Below are 20,489 nucleotides of genomic sequence, written 5' to 3' on the forward strand. Positions count from 1 at the left end.
TATATTTAGAATATTAACTTGAAAGCCAGGAACAAAAAATTGGGGACAGGAGGGCTTTTATATTTACTCCCCAGCCTAGAATAGTGCTTGGCTCATTACTCATGCTTAATAAATACTGGATGGATAAATGTATTAACATTTAGAGAACTTAAACAAAAATGCTATTTCAAAGAAATCACAAAGAGGTAAAAATTCAGGAAGAAGTGACTAAGGCAGAATTTCTTCCCTATTTGTGTAGGATAAGGAAATAGGAAAAATGACATTGTGGATTGATGCTGGCTTACCAGGCTCTTTTGCCTGGTGCTATTAGTAATTTTTGCATTGTACATTTTGCTTGTGTACAGTATTTAAATTGGGAGTGAATTGAAGATAACCATATTTTTGTTAATGTTGCCACGATGCTAGTCTGAATCACATTGGTACATTTTTTATTCCTTTTTCCTGAGTCTTTTCCAAAACTCAGCCAATATGTGTTTATTAAACAGGTATGCCAGGCACCATCCTAAGTGCTGGAAGATTCATCAGATAATAATAGTTTACACTGATATATGGATAGAGGTGAGGCTAAGTGGTACAGTATATAGAGTGCTGAGCCTGGATTCAGGTTCAGACACTTACTAGCTTTGTGACTCTGGGTGAGTCCCTTAAACCTCTTTGTTCTCATCATCTGTGAAAAATGAGCTGGAGAAGGAAATTGCAATCCACAGACCGATTTTAGCCAAGAAAGCCCCCAACAACAACAACAGTAACACTCCAGTTAGGTGTTGGGGTACAAAGACAAAAGTGTAAGTCTTTGCCCTTCAGGAGCTTGCATTCAAATAAAGGACTGAACAACAGCCTAGATATAGATCCCTAAACGAAATTAAAATCTATATGTTGCTATGTTTTCTTTTTAGTGAGACTTTGCTAATAAAATTTGCTAATAAATAGACAAAATTTATTCCCAATTATGAAATTAAAGTAATAACTAAAGTTGTTACATAGTGACCTTTTTTGTTTTAACTACATCACTAACTGATGGAGACTTGTTTTGCATTGTAAACTTAGATATGCAGAAATTCACAAGGAAGAAGAATTTCATATCCTTTGCCTAATTTTTAAATAATAAATAAAAAGATCAAAGGAAGATTTATTTCTTAATTGAATTTGTGAATTAACATCTCTTGCTCTGCCTTGTCATTTTGGCTTTTTCATTAGGCTGATTGTTGAATCGTTTGACTTTATGCTCAATTCTTTTATTCTAAAGATTTGCTTGGAAGGAAAAAAGACCAAAACCCGGAATTTCATAGAGCTAAGATAGTAGTAAATTGCTTTAGTTCTGTCTTGTAGAGAGAAACTGTTGAGTTTGCTGCCCCTAGAGGTAACTGATGAAACAACTAATATTGTACACTTGGATTTTAGTAGAAGATGAGAGCTGCTTGAAAATGTTCACCTAAGTGGGAAAAACTGCCTAGACCCACACTCAATCTGCACCTTAGGGTGCACCTTATGGACTTGGCCTTAGGGAAGAAGTGGCTGGGGGCTTTTAGTTCTCCAAGTCTTAGAGTAAGATTGCTAAAGTGGGTGGGTATATAGGTATTCAGAAAATATTTTATTTGTGAATTTTAATTAAGGAAACCCAGATTCAAGGGGAAAAAACTTTAATGGATATATGCAAATGAAAAATCCTTTTGTTATTTTAATCCAAGTATTCTAATTAATTTTTTCCAGTGTGAAAATTGGGTGATTGCCTTAATACCACAACTTCAGTTTCATATTTTTCTTGATCATGTTCATGATCTATTATAATGCAATATAATAATAGCTAACATGTATGTAGCATTTTCTATTCTAGACTTTGGACTAAGCTCTTTATAATTATTGTCTCATTTGATGCCCATGTGTACTTTCTATTTTAGGAATATTCTTCATTTAATATTCCTCATTTTACAAAAAATGAGGCAGACAGGAAGAGAGGTCACACAGCTGACAAGTTTCTGAGGGCAGTTGACTATCCTTTGTGTCATGTGGCTGCTTCAACTCAGAGATGAAATAGCTTAGGTCTGGAATTCAGAAAATCAGACTAAGTGATATGAAGCTATTAATTAATATTTTATGAATCTTTTGATTCATTTGTGATAATTCCCAATCTGTGACTGAGACACTAACATATTTATACTACCAGCCCTCATTTCCCCCATCTATTAAATAAAGGAATTAGGCCACAATTTTTTTGGGGGGGTTTCTAGGTTTTAAAAATCTGTGGTTCTAATATTTAAGGATAGAATATTAATATTTCCTGATCTTTCAAAAGCACTTTGTATGTGTTATATCATTTGATCTTTGTAACAACTCTAGAAGGGAAATGCTATTACTAATCATAAGGAAAGAGGACTATTTCCTTAGAGGTTCAGTGACTTGCTTAGGGTGATACAGAACTGGCAGAAGTGAGAAGTAAACACAGGTTTTCCTGACTGTGGTCCAAGGATGCCTGTCTAGGTGGAAAGTATTACTAGGACCATTTCTTCCCTGTCATCTGGTCCTTAGCTGACCTTAGCGGGACACTTAAATCTCTTTCTGCCTTTCAGATACATCTCAACATTAGTGATTAATGTGCTTAACACAATGATCACCCACAAATCCAATGGGAAAGGAATAAATATTAGTATAATTATGTGCCAGGCACTGTGGTAGGTGCTTTACAAATATCTTAGTTCCATGAAATAAATTTCATTTGTTGTAACTGATTAAAACTACTGCAGAGTGTATTAAAAATCAGTATTCTACAGTATGTTGTTTAAAAGAAACAGAGTAAAGGTAAGGGCTGGAGCAGAATCTATCATGCTTCAGCTTCTCAACTGCTTAAAACAGTTCCTGTGTCTTTGCATAGGCTTTTTTTTTTTTTTGCAATAGGGGCAGAGGACAGGGAGGGGGCTGCTTTCCTTTCTCTGAGCCACGTGACTGACTTGGTTATCCTGCCAAGTGAAGTGAGAGGTGCTTAAAACTCTCCAGCCCAGAAAGGGGACACAGACCACAATGGGATGTCTCTCCTGCAATTAGGCTGATAAAGTGCATCTTCAGTCTGCTTTTCCTGTCAGGCACCGACTGAGCGTGCAAGCTTTGATCAGTCTGCTCAGGCAGCCTGTGTTCCACTTGGGGGCTGCCACATGCCTAGTTCTGCCTAGACTAAGACTGTTACAGAATAATAACAGAAAGCTGCGTGAAAAAGGAAACAAGGGTTTCTGGAGTGCTGTTTAATATGCTGGGGACCATAACAATCACAGGTAAGAAAAGTGGTTTGTAGTGGTTGCTGCTGCAAATCAGTTGAATGAGCTGATATTTGAAAGTACAAACTTTACTCTGTTGACTGTACTGAGTTCATGTCTGGGGTGTGGCAGAATGCTAGTGTATTTCTCAATCTCATTGACTGGGATTTCTGATGATTTTCATGTATTGGAAAAACATATAATATGTTCATTTTGGAGGAGGTGGTTGGGAAAACACAAGAGTGTTCCCCAGTTCCCTTCCTAGTTGATAATCTATACCAAAAAATGAGGTCTTTAATATTCTCACCATATGTTTATAGTCGGTTTTTTTTTTTAAGCAATACTCTAAATAATCAAAATTGCTCACGTTGTGACTCTTGGTAAACCATAAATACATGTTGAACCATACTGATTACACTGGAAAAGTTTTGGGCTTTTTCTTTTTTCTTTTTCTTAAAAGAGAAGCTCTCAGAATAAAGTTATACTTTATTTATTTTATAAGTCACTTAATTTGAGAAGTTAGAGACAATATAAAACTTATTTTGGAGTATGACAAACTATTCATGAAAGTTAAGATTTTGTGATATTTATGATACTAATGTTCAATATCAGCTGTGACAAAGATGTAATCTTTAATATAACCAATGACATTATGTGAGAGTTTTTGCTTTCTAGGAAACTGGCAGTATGCATGTATTTGGTTATTTAACATCTGTAATAAAACACCTGATCTTAGTCTAATTTTTGGTTCCTGGAATGAATATAGAGTTTCTGACTGAAACTAGTAAGTTAAGCTATTTCCCCTCTTCATCTTAGTATCTACCACCCAACTTTTCCCAACTGTTTATTGATAATTTTTAACCTCAAACATTTCTCAGTCTCTTCACTACAGATTCTTTTCATTCCATTGCTAAAAGCTGCATTTTTACTCACTAATCTTGCACAATGTATTTTCAAAGCATGGGCATACACGTGTGTGTATATATACAAAATATAAATTCACATATACATTGAAGAAAACCCTTGAGCTCCTAGAAAAGTCAGTACATTTTCTTCCCCCTCCATCCAAAAAAAAAAAAAACAACCCACTGGTTTGACAGCTGTATGAAGTTATTTTTGCAAACCAGTTTCCTTCAAGTGCTAAATTTTTCATTTTTTAATGGAATCTCAAAAAATCCAAATCTTAATATTAAGGAGATTGCAGTGTTTTGACTCTCGTGCAAAATTGTACAAGTCTGCTAGAAATCATAGGGGGAAAACATTTTCTGTTCACTTTTTTTTTTAACACAATATTTATAAACTGAAGGAGAAACCTACTAAAGTCCAATCCTGCCTTGGAGTGATATGGTATGTGGTGTAATACAGCTGGCAGATGGGGGCAGGGTTTCCATGCCTAGTGGTCTGATTGGCTGGTTTGTTTATGATTGGGTTTTTAATAAAATAACTATTAACTTTATCACATGCTATGGTTCTTTCTCCTTAAGGCTTTCTTTTTTTGGGGAAGTAATTAAGGGTAAATCAAATTGTTTTTCTTTTAAGGGACCTTTTTTTGAAGGTAGAGTCCAAATAGTATTGAAAGAACAACAAAAGAAAAGAGGTTTTACTATATGTAAATTTTGTTTTAAATGCCCAGCTGAAACTTCAAGGGCCTTCTGAACTGCATCATAATTAATAATTTCACTGGGGGTATGGGAGAAGGAAAGAGAAGGCTTGGCTGGCATTTCTCTTGAGTATGAATGAATGAAATAGTATAGGGAATGACTCAAATAGCATAGAAATTTGGGCAACACAAACCAAAGAAAGGATATATAATCAGATGTAATTGTATAATATGTAAATCAACATTAAAGGGTTTTATCTTGACAAGGAGAATGGTCTTCTCATTCAAGTGTCAGATCTTATAAAATTTTTTCAAGTTATATGTGGTTTAAAAAAATTGATGTTGATTATATGATTTTATTCTAATACCAAGTTACTAGAGTAGTTATATTCAAATTTCATATTCTGAGAAAATGGATTGGTTTTTATTCTTCATTTTACTTTAAGGTCATCATATAGAAACTGAAATTCAGCATTTTATTTTATTTTATTTTATTTTATTGATTTTTTCTAAACCCTTGCTTTCCATCTTGGAGTCAATACTCTGTATTGGCTCTAAGGCAGAAGAGCAGTAAGGGCTAGGCAACGGGGGTTAAGTGACTTGCCTAGGGTCACACAGCTGGGAAGTGTCTGAGACCAGATTTGAACCTAGGACCTCCCATCTCTAGGCCTGACTCTCAATCTGCTGAGCCCCCCAGCTGTCCCCTGAAAATCCAGCATTTTAAAAAAAAGTTACCTTCTGTCTTGGTATTAATTCTGAAGACAGAAAATGGGCAAAGGCTATGCAGTGGGGGTTATTTGACTTGCCCAGACTCACACATATAGGAAGTGGCTGAGGTCAAATTTGAACCCAGAACCAATGGACTCCAAGAACTGGGAAATCTAGCATTCCTAAATTTTCATCTCTTTGCACAGGTTATCCCCCAAATCTGGAATATATTCACCTCTACTTCAGAATCTCTCACTTCCTTCAAGGTTAATTTTGCTCATGGACCACCTTTAATGCACTCTTCACCCCCCCCCCCCCCCAATTACTAACACCCTCCTTCTCTACCTTAAAATTATTTTGTTACTTTACAGTCCCTGGAGGACAGGGTCTATTTTTGTTCTTTCTTAGTGTTCTCCATACCTTCCCCTTGTAAGGTCAAAAACTGTTTATTTATCTTCATATAACCACTCCTGCTGCTGCTGCTGCTGCTATTGCTGCTATAACCACTATTATTACTGCACTAAGATGGTAGACTTGTATGTAAAGAGAAAAAGCCTGAGCCTAAAGTTTATGTATAAATAGCTCTGACCAAATGTGGCAACTGATTAATTACATCGGAGTAAAGGGAAGTGAGGAGTCAAGGATGACTTTGAAGTTTAGAACTGAGAAGCCTGGAAAGACAATTGATAATATGTTGGAGGCAGCAGCAGCCAATCTTGGGTCTCTCCATTCCCTTTGGGTCAAAAGGAGGAGGAGTGCTCTCTTCTGCTACCCTGACTTTGTAATATTCACAGGCACACAGCATCACCAATAATAAATAGTGCTTTTCATGTATGATAAACATCCACCTCTATACAACCTGAGTCGGGTCCTAATGCTATACTAAGAGACAAGGCTCCTCAGAAGGACTAAAGTTAAACATAGATGAAAATTTCAAGTTTGAGGGTTCACATTCTATAATACATAGAGAGTATGCAGGTCATGAAATGAATCTCTTAGAATAGCATTTGATTTGGAAAGGATTAACTAAGGCAAAAGTCACTCTACAATCCATTGGTGTTTGAGTACTAGAATTAAATGTGTTGAGGAAGAAATCAGGAACATTTTTGCTGTTTTCTAGGTGATTTTTCAAAATTTCTCAAAATTTCATTAGAATATATAGTTCGTGGGTTTTTTCACAAAAGCCAAAAAGTAAAGGTTGAGCTAGAAAGATTTCTATGTTGTTAAATAAGTTTGAGAATTTATGGATCATCAAATGTTTCTGCATAAATAGTTCTCATTCCTTTTTCTTCAGATTTGGGCTGCGGTGTTTGTTCCCTAAAAATCTTCCCCAAATCAGATCCTGTTAGATGTTAGTGTTTTCTTTCCAAGTTACCTTCAACATCTTTTTTTTCCTCTCAGTAAAATGTAAGCTCTTTAAAGAGAGACATTGTCTTTGTATACACAATGCCATATCCAAAAAAAGGATCTTAAACACTTTAACAGGGTAAAAGGACTAATTGTCATGATCTAATTTATAAAGACCTAAAAACAAGAATTCTTAACCTTTTTTTTCCTTTTTTTTGGTTCTTGGATCCTTTTTGGGGGCGTGGTAAAGCTTCTGGATGGACCTCTCAGTGTTTCTAAGTGCATAAAATAAAATACATGAATAGGAAATAAGGAAACTAGCTATAATTTGTAATTGAATAACTACAGTTGTTCAGACATTTTAAATAAACAATTTCATGGATTCCAGGTAAAGACTCCCTGCCTTAAAGCATGTAGTATGAGGATATCAGTTTATGGAATGTCATTGAAAAACTAATATGTTTTCATTTATGTCCAGATTGAAAACACACTAATTAACAAAAACAAACATTTAGTTGTCTATTATTATTATTATTCCCCTTCCAGAATCTATTTAGGATATGATTTGTTCCACAAGAGCCTTTTAGAAATTTTATTTTTAAATACTTAACATGGCTTCTTTTTTGTTTGTCTGCAAATATTAGTTTGGGGAAATCTAAATTGTAGCAGGTTCCAGCTTTTAATACATTGGTAATAGGCCTGGCTCATTAAAGGATCATTAAGCAGAAGAATATGACATGGAACAAAATCCAGACATGATGGGAATGATGACTACTTTCCTTTGAGGTTTAAAAAATGGAGTTTTTTTTAATGGTCAGTGGGTTTTGGAACATGGGGAGTTGGGTGTGTAGGACATAACTGATGTATTTAGAATGTAGAGAATTCTTGGAAAAATTCCAGAGCTATGTTACAAATCTTTGGGGAAAAGTCAACCAGCTCCAGATGTCGACATGGTTGACTGCAAGCCCATGAAGTGCTTTAGATTTAACTGTTACAGTGCAAGCTATTACAGTTCATCCCCAACCATCAGAAAGTTAGTTTAGCCTCTGCTTATCAAAAGGAAAGGTCAGATCAAGGAAATGGATTTTAATCTTCTCAAATAATGGAAGTGTCAATAGTCTGCCATTTTTTCATGTAAAAACACACTTTACACCTCCCATTCCCTTTAATTTATAACCATTTGTACTGGAATAAAATTAGAGTATTACAATTCTGACTAGTAGGTCTGCCTCATGTGGAATCCCTTTTTTTTTTTCTGAAAGATTTTTTAAAAACATTTTCAAAATAAGTTAAAAATTCTGCTATCATCCCTTTGTTTTTGAAGGAGTGATATGGAAAAAGCACTTAAAACAATAGCTTAGTAATACTGTGAATATTCACCAGGTATTTACATAAGACTTTTTTGTGAAGATTTTTCTTTGGATTTCACTGTGAAATGTGAAGGAAATTTCACTAAGAATCTTCTGAAAGATGATTGAATTCCCACTGAGAGTTTAGAATAGGCCAATGCCTGGTATCCTTATTCTTCACGATCATCTTTAGGGCTTCTAGGCAGATGTGAAAGATTATTTTAGACTTTTGGATTAATAATTGGAAAACAGAGAGTGAACAAGATCAGGAAATATTAATATTCTTTCCACAGATTTTTTAAAACCTAGAAATAAAAAAAAGATTGTGGCCCAATTCCTTTATTTTGTAGATGGGGAAACTGAGGGCTAGTGAGTAACAACTCAAAGCCATAAAATCCTAGATTTATAACTGAACGTGATCTTAACAATCATTCTAGAATGTCAGAACCTGGACTTGAATCCTGGGCACCTAACTCTGAAACCACTCCTTTTTTTGAATTTCAATACTGCTTTAAAAATGGTTGAATAACTATTTGTGCTTGTGTATGGGGGTGTGGGTATGTAGAATAGTGGCATTAGGCCTTCCTTTGCCAGCTTTCATTCTTTCAAAAGAAATAATAGAAAAATAATTGGGTTATTTTGAAAGGCACATTTAATTTAGCTTAATATATATACATGTATAACATAATTATTTTGATATTCGAGTTTTTGTTTGTAAAGACAAGCAATAGAATGGATGGAGTTCACTTCTAGCCTCTGGCTATCTAGGTGACACTCAGTTTCCTCTTCTCTAAAATGGGGATTATTAATAACACCCACTTCCCAGAGTTGTCCTAGCATCTGATGTCTCATAAGTCATTTAAGTTAGTATGGAATGAACTTTAAGATTCCATAAACAAAGAAATGTGAGTCCAGTATTTTATCACCTTTGAAAAAATGTTATTACATGGAGCTAGATCCGACAGCAAATGGGAACCTGGGAAAATGGAAGATCTAAAATCACTAACCAGAAATCTGCATTCCTAGGAAAAGAAGAAATTTGGGAAAGAGCCTGTCTTACCCTCAGAAAATGGAGATTTGAAGGAGAGGCTATTTCCCTTTCTGTTCTCCGTGATTTGTCTAGATAAAGATAAGGGGAGGTGTATGAGAGAGCTGGGCTGACACTAAATGACAAACTTGTTTCCTCTTAAATGTTGCTGCTTCAATTGAGTCCTTGTTATTGATTGGTATATACTTTCCAGGAAAGCCTAAGGTTGTGTGGGGATAGTTTAGTCGGTGTGAAGGCAGTGCTGAGAGGTAATGCCCCAGGGAAGAGAGATAAAATAAGGATTCCCACCTACTCTTTGGGCTTAGTGTCTGAAGATGTTGTCCTCAGCCAACTAAATAAGCAAAGGCTATTTTACCTACATTCTAATCTACTTTTTATGTGCTCTAAGGTATTCCTTTTAAAAAACAAACCCCCAAATCTTACCCTCTGCCTTGGAATCCATACCCTTTATTGGTTCTAAGACAGAAGAGCAGTAAGGGCAAGGTAACTGGGGTTAAGTGACTTGCTCAGGGTCACACAGCTAGAATTTGAACCCTGGATCTTTTATCTCTAGGCTTGTCTCTCAATCCACTTAGCAAGTAGCTGTGCCACCCCACCCCTTTATTGAAGAGGAAATTTAAAGAGAAATATTATTTGCAAAAAAGAAAATAAGAAATTGTTAGGTATTTTAAGCCAGTTCACTATCACTGAGCTTTTCTTGGTGGAATGTGGATTTATGCTTGATAAAGTACATATGTTGGGAGTATTCATTTTGGAAGGAAGGGTAGCAGTTGTCCTAGAAATTAATGATTTAATAAATAAATAATAAGGCTTGTGTGGATTAACTGGCCTTGGACCTGGGGAGGCAGTGAAAGATTTGTTTTTAACACTATGTGACCATGGACAAGACTCTTAACCTTCCCAGTGCTCTAGGCAACTTTCTAAGACCAGAAGTTGCAGTAGGGCTTTGCTAGCAATGAAATCACAGGTTTAGTTTCTAAACATAACAGAAAAATTAAAGAAAGGTGTGAAAAATAGGAACAAAGCCAATGCCTGTAAGTACACTGTGATCCTGATTTTGTTGGCCTTCTTGGCCTTCAAATGATTGGTTTCTAGATGCATTTGAATAGTCAAGAACTGATTATACTCCCTGAAGATTTTGGAGGTGGGGGTGGGAGAAGGAAGTTAGGGGTAGCTGGAGGGAGCAAGTGGAATGCTGGACCTGGAGTCAAGAAGACTAGTTTTTCTTGAGTTCAAATATGACCTCAGACCCTTTTAAAGTCTCTTAACTGTTTCCTCATCTACAAAATGAGCTGGAAAAGGAAATGGTAAGCCACTCCAGGCTCTCCACAGAGAATCCTCCAAATGAGGACAGGAAGAGTTAGACATAAACATAAAGTTAGAGTTGGACTAAACAACAATAAAATACATAGTGAGGTGAATCCTCTTGCTTCCCTCACCAATCATCAAATATCATTTTAAAAACAAATTCTTTACAGTTTTCTTTCTACTCATTCCCTCAAGTACTTGATCCTATCTTATTACTGGAGAATACAGTTTTGATGTTGAAATGAACTGAGGAACTTTCAAATCATTGAAATTGAATATAGGAGTAGGTTTTTAATTTTCTGGCCCTGGAATCAGGAACATTCATCTTCCTGAATTCAAATCTGGTGGCCTCAGACAATATTTTGTAGTTGTGTGATCCTGGACAAGTCCCTTAACGTTGTTTGCCTCAGTTTCCTCATCTGTAAAGTGAGCTGGAGGAGGAAACCACTCCAGTATCATTGCCAAGAAAATCCCCAAATGGGGTCAAAAATTGAAATGTCTGGTCAGTAGGTCATCAGAGTGGTTTTATGCAGATATATTTTTCTTCTCTTGCCCTTATTTATTTACTAGTTATCTATCAGCTTTATTTCCTGCATTTATGATTTAATCTACTCCTATGTGTTTGAAGTTTCATCTTAAAGTAGATATTTCCACATCCAGCTCCAATCCTTTAGACATGATAAACTCAACATGGCCAAAATGGAACAATTTAGCATGCATTTATGAAGTAGACTTGCTCCACCCTCTCTCTTTCTCCCTCCCTTTCTCTCCTCTCTTCAACCCCCTACCGAATTCTTTTATTCCTTCATTTTGTTAGTGGTATTTTGCCCAGGAATTTGTGTATGTTGTATCCATAATGCTGCCCTTTCCCAAGAATTTCAGCTCTTTGACAATAGGAACATTTTGTTGGTTATCTCTGAGTATCTATGACATCTCCCTTGAATATATATTCTTCCCTGGTTATATTGGGGTTCTCTTTATCATAGTTTCAGTTTATGGTGGGTTTTCTAAAAAAAAATTATAATTCTTTATGGCGGCGTTACACTTATCGTGGCATACTATTGACTGATGGAATGAAAGGCAACCAACCACAGCACTATATCCTGGGCTCTGATTGGCTTATTGACTGTAGGTTAATAAGAATGTGGAAAAGGTTTATAGGAGAGTGGGAAGGGTTTATAAAGCCATAAAATATATATAAATAATAAAATAAATATAACACTGCTACTTCGCAGATTTTCACCTATCCCAGGGGTTTCTGGAACGTGATTCAGTATATGAAATTTTGCTTTTTATAGGCAATTTTGAAGGAACACAATTAAAATTAAGATATATAGATCTGTTATAGTTGTAGAATTGTGTTTAATTCTGATTTAGAGATCAAAATAGCTTGACACTGCCATCTGCTGTTTTAAAATATTCATTGTTAGATTTTCATCCACTAAATGTGTATTTACTATGCACTGAAGTTGAAGATACAAATCACATTATTTTAAACTCTTTAAAATTTTTAGCATTTTACAACTCAAATGTGGAATTGACTATTGTATCCTTAATATAAATGATTTATAATACGTAATAAATGATATTCTTAAATCACAATGGCTACTTTATTATGTTATTAAAACATAATTTGTAACTCATAATTTTGACATCTCATTTAAAAATTTTTTCATTAATATTTTTTTAAACCCTTACTTTCTATCTTTAGAATTAATCCTGCCAAGGCAAAAGAGTAGTCAGGGATAGCTAGACAGTTGGGTTTAAATGACTTGTCTAGTTAACTCAGCTAGGAATTTTCTGATTTCATATTTGAAATTGGACCTATACTTCTCCAATTTTTATCTATTCTTGTTACTTATTCAGATTTTCAGGAGTAAAATTGGTTCCAAAGTGGCATGATTTTATAACTCATTTATTTGAAGATAATAAAACTGTGGAGAGGAAGATTAACTTTCAGATTTTGCAAATGTAAAAAAAAATGTTCTAGTTAGAAAAAAACTTCAATTGTCCTTTGACTTTTGACATTTAGGAATCTACTCTCCAAAAAACAAAATAAAACAAACCAACCAAACTCACTCAAAAATCATTGGAAAAGTAAACATTTTATGTGAATTTTTCCTGATTTCCCTAGTTGTTAGTAGTCTTCCTCAAATTCTGGTGTAAATTGTATAATGAGGAAATACATCTCTTTTCTTGCCCTCCACAAGTAAGTTCTTTTGAGGAGTATGGACTTTAAATTTTTATCTTTGTGCCCCAAATGCTTTTTGGATGATAGGAACATTACATATATTATGACATATATAATATATAAATTGTCATTTTGGTTGGAATTTTATTTCAAATAGTTTAGAGACTCAGGCCTGTGGGATGTATTACTATGTGTCTCTTGATTATGTTCTTTTGTTAAATCTTGAAATTATCAGCAGTAACATAGTGGTTCTCTGTGAATTTGTGGAAGATACCCAAGGACTGGATATGGAAATGAAATTAAAGATATTTTAGTGAGCTGATTAAAAGAAAGGCATAGGTTTAGATACCAACTTCTGAGAGATTAGGTTCTGGGCAAGAAAATCTATTAATCAGATTAACAATAACCAGTATATTAATTGGTCAGTGATCTCTCTCCATGATCAAAGATCAAGACATTCTGCATCTTGAGTTATTAAATACAATTTAATACAATTCAGTCTTCCCCTAGACATTACTAATTGGTGAGTACTTCATGAAGAGGATTAATTTTTTATAGTCCCTCTCTAGATGAAGAAATCAGATTATAATTGGTTAAGAGTGATATTGGCCAATTCTTTTTAATATGTGGATTCAAGGACCTTGTCCTGTTGCCTGAAGTTACACTTGCCTTAAACTAGTTTCTGTTTACTGGGCAAGATGAAGTTCATAATCTTAATTTCAGTCATCCCAATTTAGAAGCTTCAGGCTAGGGAATGTGAAAGCATCCCTTGGATTGTTGAACCAAGGAATTAGGAGAGTCTTGTACAGGCAGACAAAGCCATAGCTAGGGGGTGGTCAGAAATGGTCCTTGACCTTTAGGCTTTTCTGACATAGACCTTTAGACAGTCTCACTCTCTTCCATCTGCCTTAATTCTCAATTTCTTTTTCACTTCCAGAATTAGAGAGTTAGACCCACTCTGCTTTACAAATAAAAAGAGCTCTTCTATATCTGACAAGGGTTCAATTTGTCTATAGCTCATCTACCTGTATGATAAATCTAGAAACATGCCTACTACAGGACTTCAAAGGTTAAAAAAAATGAAGCATTCCTTCCTCAAGGAACTAATATTCTATATGCTGTTTGTTGTTGGATTATGTTACATTATTGTTCAATTATGTCCAACAAAAATTGGGATTTTTGTTTTTGGTTTAATAAGAATTTTTTTCAAATTAAAAAAAAATTTTTTTTGTTAAAGTATGTTTCTCATGATCCCAGCTGGAGGTATTTTTTATTTTGTTGTTTTTTTTGCAAAAGATATTGGAGTGGTTTCCTTTTTCTTCTTTTCCTTATTTTATAGATGAGGACAATAAGGTAAATAGGGTTAAAACACCTGCCCTGGATAATACAACTTGTAAGTGTTTTTTGATTTGAACTCGGGAAGATGAAGGCTCGGCACCCAGCAACCTTTAACTAGATGTTCTTCACATCTCTGAAAGTGTAATTTAAAAAAATTTTAAAAAATCTTTGATAATATTGTTTTTTAAATACATTTTTATTTATTATTTTGATCATCTTTATTATTAAAAAAAAAATCCTTACCTTGTGTTGTTATGCTGTTCCTCATTTCTTCTCCAGACTAATTGATGAATTAGTTCCTCTTTTGGAATAGGCTCCAGGTTCCTGCTATCACCATCTATTTGTATTCCATATTAATGAATGTCATTCATCTCAATTTTAGTAAATATTTTATTTTTTATCTTTTTACAAAAACCCATACTTTTAGTCAAGTATTGATTCCAAGGCAGAAGAGAAGTAAGGGCTAGGCAGTAGGGGGGGAAGTGATTTGCCCAGGTCACACGGGTCATATTTGAACCCTGACCTTCCCTCTCCAGACCTGGCTCTCAATCCATTGAGCCACCTAGCTGCCCATATAAGTTTATTATTGCCTTTTTCCATATAATTCCATTGTTTTGTAACAATAAATGCCTTTTATTCTCTTGTTGATTTAAAACCCATTTTTCTCCCCTGAGAAGGGGTTCCATGGGACATCGCCAACTATATGGCCAGAGGGATGTCACACCCACCCACACCCACACCCCTCATTGGTTGAGGGGAGGAGGGAGGGCAGGGCTTTAGACCAAGGCAAATGAGAGGGGGAGGGGAGAAAGTGGGGGGAGGGAAGAAACTGGGTGGGGGAGGGGACAGAGCTAAGGGGAGCTCCATCTAGAGTGGAGCCTATTGTTGCTTCAGATTTGATCCTTCTAGGCTCCCATAAGGGTAGTAGCCCGGGAAGCCTAACCGCACCATGCCGTGGTGGAGTAACTGCTGTGAGTACTGTGAGAAGTTTTACTCACTTTATTTTTCATAGCGGGAGGTTTAGGGATTGATCACCCTTTGGGAAAGGCACCAGGTATGGGGAGGGAGGAGAAATAGGGGGCAAGGATTTGGCGGGAACTCAAGGTCAAGGTCCCGGAGTTGTTTTTTTTTGTTGTTTTTGTTTTTCTCTTTTCTCTCAGGTCTTTTGATGAAAAGGAGGCCTGTTGGGCCTGGATTTGGGATGGCACTGGGTACTCCACGAAGGACAGGGTTAGGCCCCTTAGGGCGCTGTTGGTGGAGCCGGGGAAGAAAGCCTGGTATCTGGGCTCTCCTGCCCGAAGGCATCACAATAGCTTATCTGGTGTCACATGGGAGGAGGAGGGAAAGCAGGAGGGGTCCAGAGAAGAGTCAAATGTGATTAAAGCCCAAGGGCAAGTCATCCAAGTGAAAGGAGCCTCTTATTTCCCCCCTTCTAGAATGTTCTGCAACAGCCCATGAAGGATCTTCACATTAGATTTTTTTTCTTCAGTTCTCTACTTAATCCTGTGTCTACAAAACCAAATAACAAAACATATAATATAGTATGCAATTATATTGAGTAATTAAAAGAAATGTTATCAAAGACTTAAAACAGAATCTTGTTCACAGACCTCTTGGTTAAAGGCTTCTAAGTGGTAAGGGCTTGAGGTAATTTTTTTTTTATTCCTTCTACATAATACTTTTGGAAAACCTCAATTGAAGGGACTTTAATTCTTTATAGATTTTATTATATAATTTTATCTTTAATTATATGCATGTATATATATAAAATCTTTTTATATAATCTTTATATAAATTGATGAATGGCCTGCCCCAGGATGTGATCAGTAAATAGGAAAATAGGATGTGCAACAAAACCTAGATACAGATAAGGATGGTTACCATTTTCCTTTGAGATTTACAAAGAATTTTTAAATGGTCTGTGGGTTTTGCAGTTATCTCATTCAATCCTTCCACACACTATTAACTATAATCATAGTTGTTGTGCTTTACATTTGATCCTGGGAAGTAGATTTTTCTTATTATGCCCATTTTACAGATAAATCAGCTGAGGCAGACAGAAGTAAAGTGACTAACTGGGTTATAAGTGTCTGGGACTGGATTTGAACTCTGGTCTATATGTCTCCAGGCCCAGAGTTCTATCTACTGCCCTACTTAGTTGGCTGTGATAATGGATTTAGAGATGGGAGTGGGTTTAGAACCTAGGTTTTCTGACTTAAGGGTTCATCTTGCTTTTTCCCCTGGAAAGATAGGGTAGGCCCTTCTAGCCAGGTTCAAGTTTGATAAAAAAAACAACAACCATGTGATCTCAGGAAGAAGCAGTGGAAAGAGTGGACTGATTTCAGTCAGAGGATCTGGATTTGACTGCCAGCTCTTACCACACTTTGACCTGGGGGAAGTCACTTAGCTTCTTTTGCAAAAGAAGGGCACTAATTAGATGACTTATGATGTCCCTTCCACTTTAAACACCATACTCCTGTGATGTCTACTTCTTTGATGGTGTAGGGATTCCCTAATACACTGGATTTTAGACAATTAGTCCTTTAAATGGTGAGGTGTATGAGTTATACTGTTGTATGATTGTATATTGCAGCCAAGAATAAGCATCTTGTATTAGGATATGAAGAAGGAAAGACAGGTCCAGGAGAAGAATTAAGGGGGGTATTTTTAAATGGAAAGAAAAGCGAGAGAAGCAGTATTTTTGTATGTTTAAAATGGCAGCAAAGTATGAAATAGCTTGGAAAAGGAAACTTGTGTAATCACTTAGGAAGCTACAAATATGTATAATAATGATAATAGCTAACATTTATATAGCACTTATATGCCAGTTACTGTGCTAAGTACTTCATAGTTGTTATCTCATTTAATCCTCATAACAATCTTTCTAAAGTTATCTTTATATTACAGATGAGAAAACTGAGGTAAATGGCGGTTTCATTACTTGTCCACTTATATAGATATTCTGAGGTCGAGTTGAACCCTTCTAACTCTAGGTTTAGCAATCTGTGCCTATCCAGGCAACAACATTTATTTTTAACTACTCCTCCACGCCCCTTATTTTTTCTAATCAAAAAGCATACCTAAATTTCCAATCTAACCAAGAAAAATATCTTAAGATTTGGGAGCTTTGGTAATTCATATTCATGGAATAATAGAAGGGGTTCATATGACTTGGGTTCAAGATCTGGTTCTGCCATCAACATGCAGTGTGCCCAAAGAAGATAATGTATCTAAATTGCTTTATAATTATAAAGCATTATATGAAAATAATCTTATTTAGAAAATACCCTCTGACTAAAGTTTGTTCATGTGTTGTTTGCTAAATATGTGTTTTGTTTTTTTCTTGCTCCCAATTTGGCAATATGATGGTTATATAGTACTTTACAAAGGTTTGCAAAATATTTTTATCAAATTAACCCTATTGGGTTTACAGATGAAAAAAACAGATTGGGTGTAAATTTCATTATATATTTTAGAGTATTTGATGCAAAGATTTCACTTAAAAATTTTTTTTAATCAACAAAAATATGCCTTCTCTTCCTCCTCCCCCTTGAGAACAGGAAAAAAAAAATTCTTGTTATAAACATGTGTTAGTCAAACAGTACAATTTTCTACATTGTCTCCAAAAAATGCATGTTTCATTTGTAGTTCTATAAGTTTTTTATTGGTAGACCCCTGAAATCCTTGTACATAATGATAACAAGATAATTTCTCCCAGTTTTCCTTTTCTCCTTCCTCTACTCCCATATATTTTTCTTGCCCTCTCCATTCTTTAGATCATCAGGAAACAGCAGAACCATTCCCAGGCCTTCTCAAATTAGACTCCCTCTGTGACCCTTGATGGTAGGGTTCAGTGGTGACACATGCATGATTCTTTTGTTAGTTATAATTGTTCCTTATGATTGTTTTTGAATTATGATTGAAAGTCATCCTCTGTTTTACTAATGATTTCTTTTTCACCCTTTAGAATTATATTCAGTTATGCTACATAAATTATTCTTGGCCTTGAGCCATAATCCTTTGGCTTTTGGAATATCATGTTCTGCATCTTTTTGTTTATTAACTTAGTTTTTGTTTTGCAAAATAATTTCTTTTTTTTTTTTTAAACTAAGTCTATTTACTAAGCAAAATGAAAATTGTAGAGGTTATACAGATTAGGAGGATATACCTGAAATTACAGAGTTGATGGCAATCTTTGTTCCAAATTTTCTATAAGGTCTTCTATTTTTCCAGTATTGCTTTTTATTTAAATATTTGAGGTATCTCTTTAGTATAGCACTGAATCATTTTAGTATTATTTTTATTTTAAGTACTGATGTCTTCCAGGATTTTGAAAATCAACAACTACTCAAAAAAGAGGACATTTTAAAAATAGGAGAAATCATAAAATTGGAAAGAAAAAAAACAGTGCAGTTCACAAATATAATATCTGATTCTTCAATTTTTTCTAGGTGTTTTCCCTTTAATAATTCTAGATTTTTATAAGGAATTCTTAGATTACTGGTCTATAATTTTAAATATCCAGAATGATGCTATGAAATCTGTGTAATGATGCTGGTTCCAACAGAGTAAGTTGGCTTAGATTTCTGATGCTGTTACTATGGCCTTAGCCCACTGGCAATTCTTTTTCTGTTCTTTAAAAATCACCAGAAAGTTTGCAACAGGTTTTCCTTATTCTTTCCCTAGAATGTAGTATACTTATGTAGGTTAGCTAGCTGCATTGTTATAATTTTCTTGTTTTACGTTTCAGTTTAACAGTTGATAAGTTTTTACTTTAACAGTTGATAAGTTTTTCCAACTTTCTCCTATGCATTTAGTCTGGTTCTGGCTGTGTATTTGTGTATATATTTTCTCCATTTGTTTAGTTTCACCCTCAGTAGGGGAGACTTTAATTTTTTATCTTTGAGCATGTTACCTTGGACTTTCCATTTTATTTAAAATACTTTCAAAACATGGATTAGTTGATGACATCTCTCAAGTCATCAGTCTCATTAAATCTATTATAATGGAGGCATTTTGACAACCTTTAATCAGTGTGTTGCCAGACCTGCCAATAAGTTGTGAATTCCATTTCTCATCTTTTTTTTTTTTAACCCTTCTATTTTAGAATCTAGGCAATGGTAGTTAAGTTGATTTGCCCAGGGTCACCCAGCTAGGAACTCTGTCAGGGGTTAGGTTTAAATCCTTGGAGACTTCCTGTCTCCAAGTCTGGTACTCTTTCCATTCCCCCACTTAGTTGTGCCTTCTATTTACATTATTTTACTTCCTTGTTCTGTCCTTTTCCTGCTGTCTGGTAAAGCTGGAAAGAATCACTGACATAGAAATGAAAGAACAAAGGGTACCTGAATCTGAAGTGTTATTTTAATGACAAAAAAAAATACTTTCAGCTATTCAGGTTTAGTGAGTGGCAAAAGCATCAGACTTAATTTAAATCCAGGGTCTTCTGCTAAAAAGGCTTGTGTTCTGCAAAGCTAATGCCTCAGTGTGTGAATTGAATATCTGGGTGACCTCCAATCCAGTACAATCCCAGAAAAGACTCAAAGAGGAGTCAAAGAATCAAGTGTGTGTGTTACCTCAGAGGCCAGGAGGCCCGGAAATATGTCAGATGAAAGCCATTGATTATTTGAAGGATATGGAAAGATTGGGGGAGGGGCAGAGCGGAAGATTTGAAAAGCCAGTGCAGGAAGCTCACCAGCTGATTTGTCTCTCTTTGGACTTGCTCTTTCTCTGAGCCCTCTTTTCTAGCTCTTATTTCTGGTAAGACTTTGCAGGAAGATAAACAAGAATAAGTGGGCAACAAATCCTAAATCTGAAAAGTACATCATCTTCCAAAAAATATTTCAGTCTGGGATGGGTTGGTAAGAGGGAACTGTACCAGCTGCAATGTGGACTGGATTTTTACCTTAAGTTAGGCCAGAAACCTTATTTATCTCATTCTTTCTCTTTAGTAATAAATAAATGCTTATGAATTTAGTATAAAGCCTCCAGGATTAATTTTTATTTATAGTATTAGGGAGTTAGTTTCCTAAATGTTGAAGGAATAGAACTTGTGCTAAAACCTTTCTAGGTCAAAGGTTAGGTTTTGTATAATTGGGAATTTGCTCCCCAGGAATTCTTTCCCAGCTTCTCATGTTCCTTCTTACCTTACATGCTAAAATAGGGAGGATATAAGTATTGTGTAGCTCCGCCCCCTCACTCAGGCCTTTACTTTTGTCCTTTTATTTCTTCTGCTTCAAGTAATTATTAATAATCTTATAAAAATACTTGGAGTTATTGGATATTATTTTTAATCTTACATTTTATAAAATCAAGCATATCTGAAATTTTGCAGAAATCAATTTGTAAATATTTCAAA

The 20,489-nt window shown here is 35.2% G+C and overlaps 1 protein-coding gene across 5 annotated transcripts in view; it reads left to right on the forward strand.

Moving 5' to 3' along the window:
• AKAP12 (A-kinase anchoring protein 12) overlaps positions 1–20,489 on the forward strand; it is a 113,214-nt gene that overhangs the window by 73,546 nt on the left and 19,179 nt on the right. Inside the window, exon 1 of one of the 5 annotated variants that reach the window (XM_007484731.3) lies at positions 2,973–3,263. The exons of 3 other annotated variants lie outside the window; for them this stretch is intronic. In XM_007484731.3, coding sequence (XP_007484793.2) covers positions 3,239–3,263 — 25 coding nt within the window. In that variant the 5' untranslated portion in view covers positions 2,973–3,238. Of the gene's footprint in view, positions 1–2,972; positions 3,264–14,955; positions 15,106–20,489 lie in introns of those variants that run through there. One more of the 5 variants, XM_007484732.3, reaches the window with a different exon arrangement.

The sequence above is a fragment of the Monodelphis domestica genome, chromosome 2, assembly GCF_027887165.1.
Source record: "Monodelphis domestica isolate mMonDom1 chromosome 2, mMonDom1.pri, whole genome shotgun sequence".
Taxonomy (NCBI): domain Eukaryota; kingdom Metazoa; phylum Chordata; class Mammalia; order Didelphimorphia; family Didelphidae; genus Monodelphis; species Monodelphis domestica.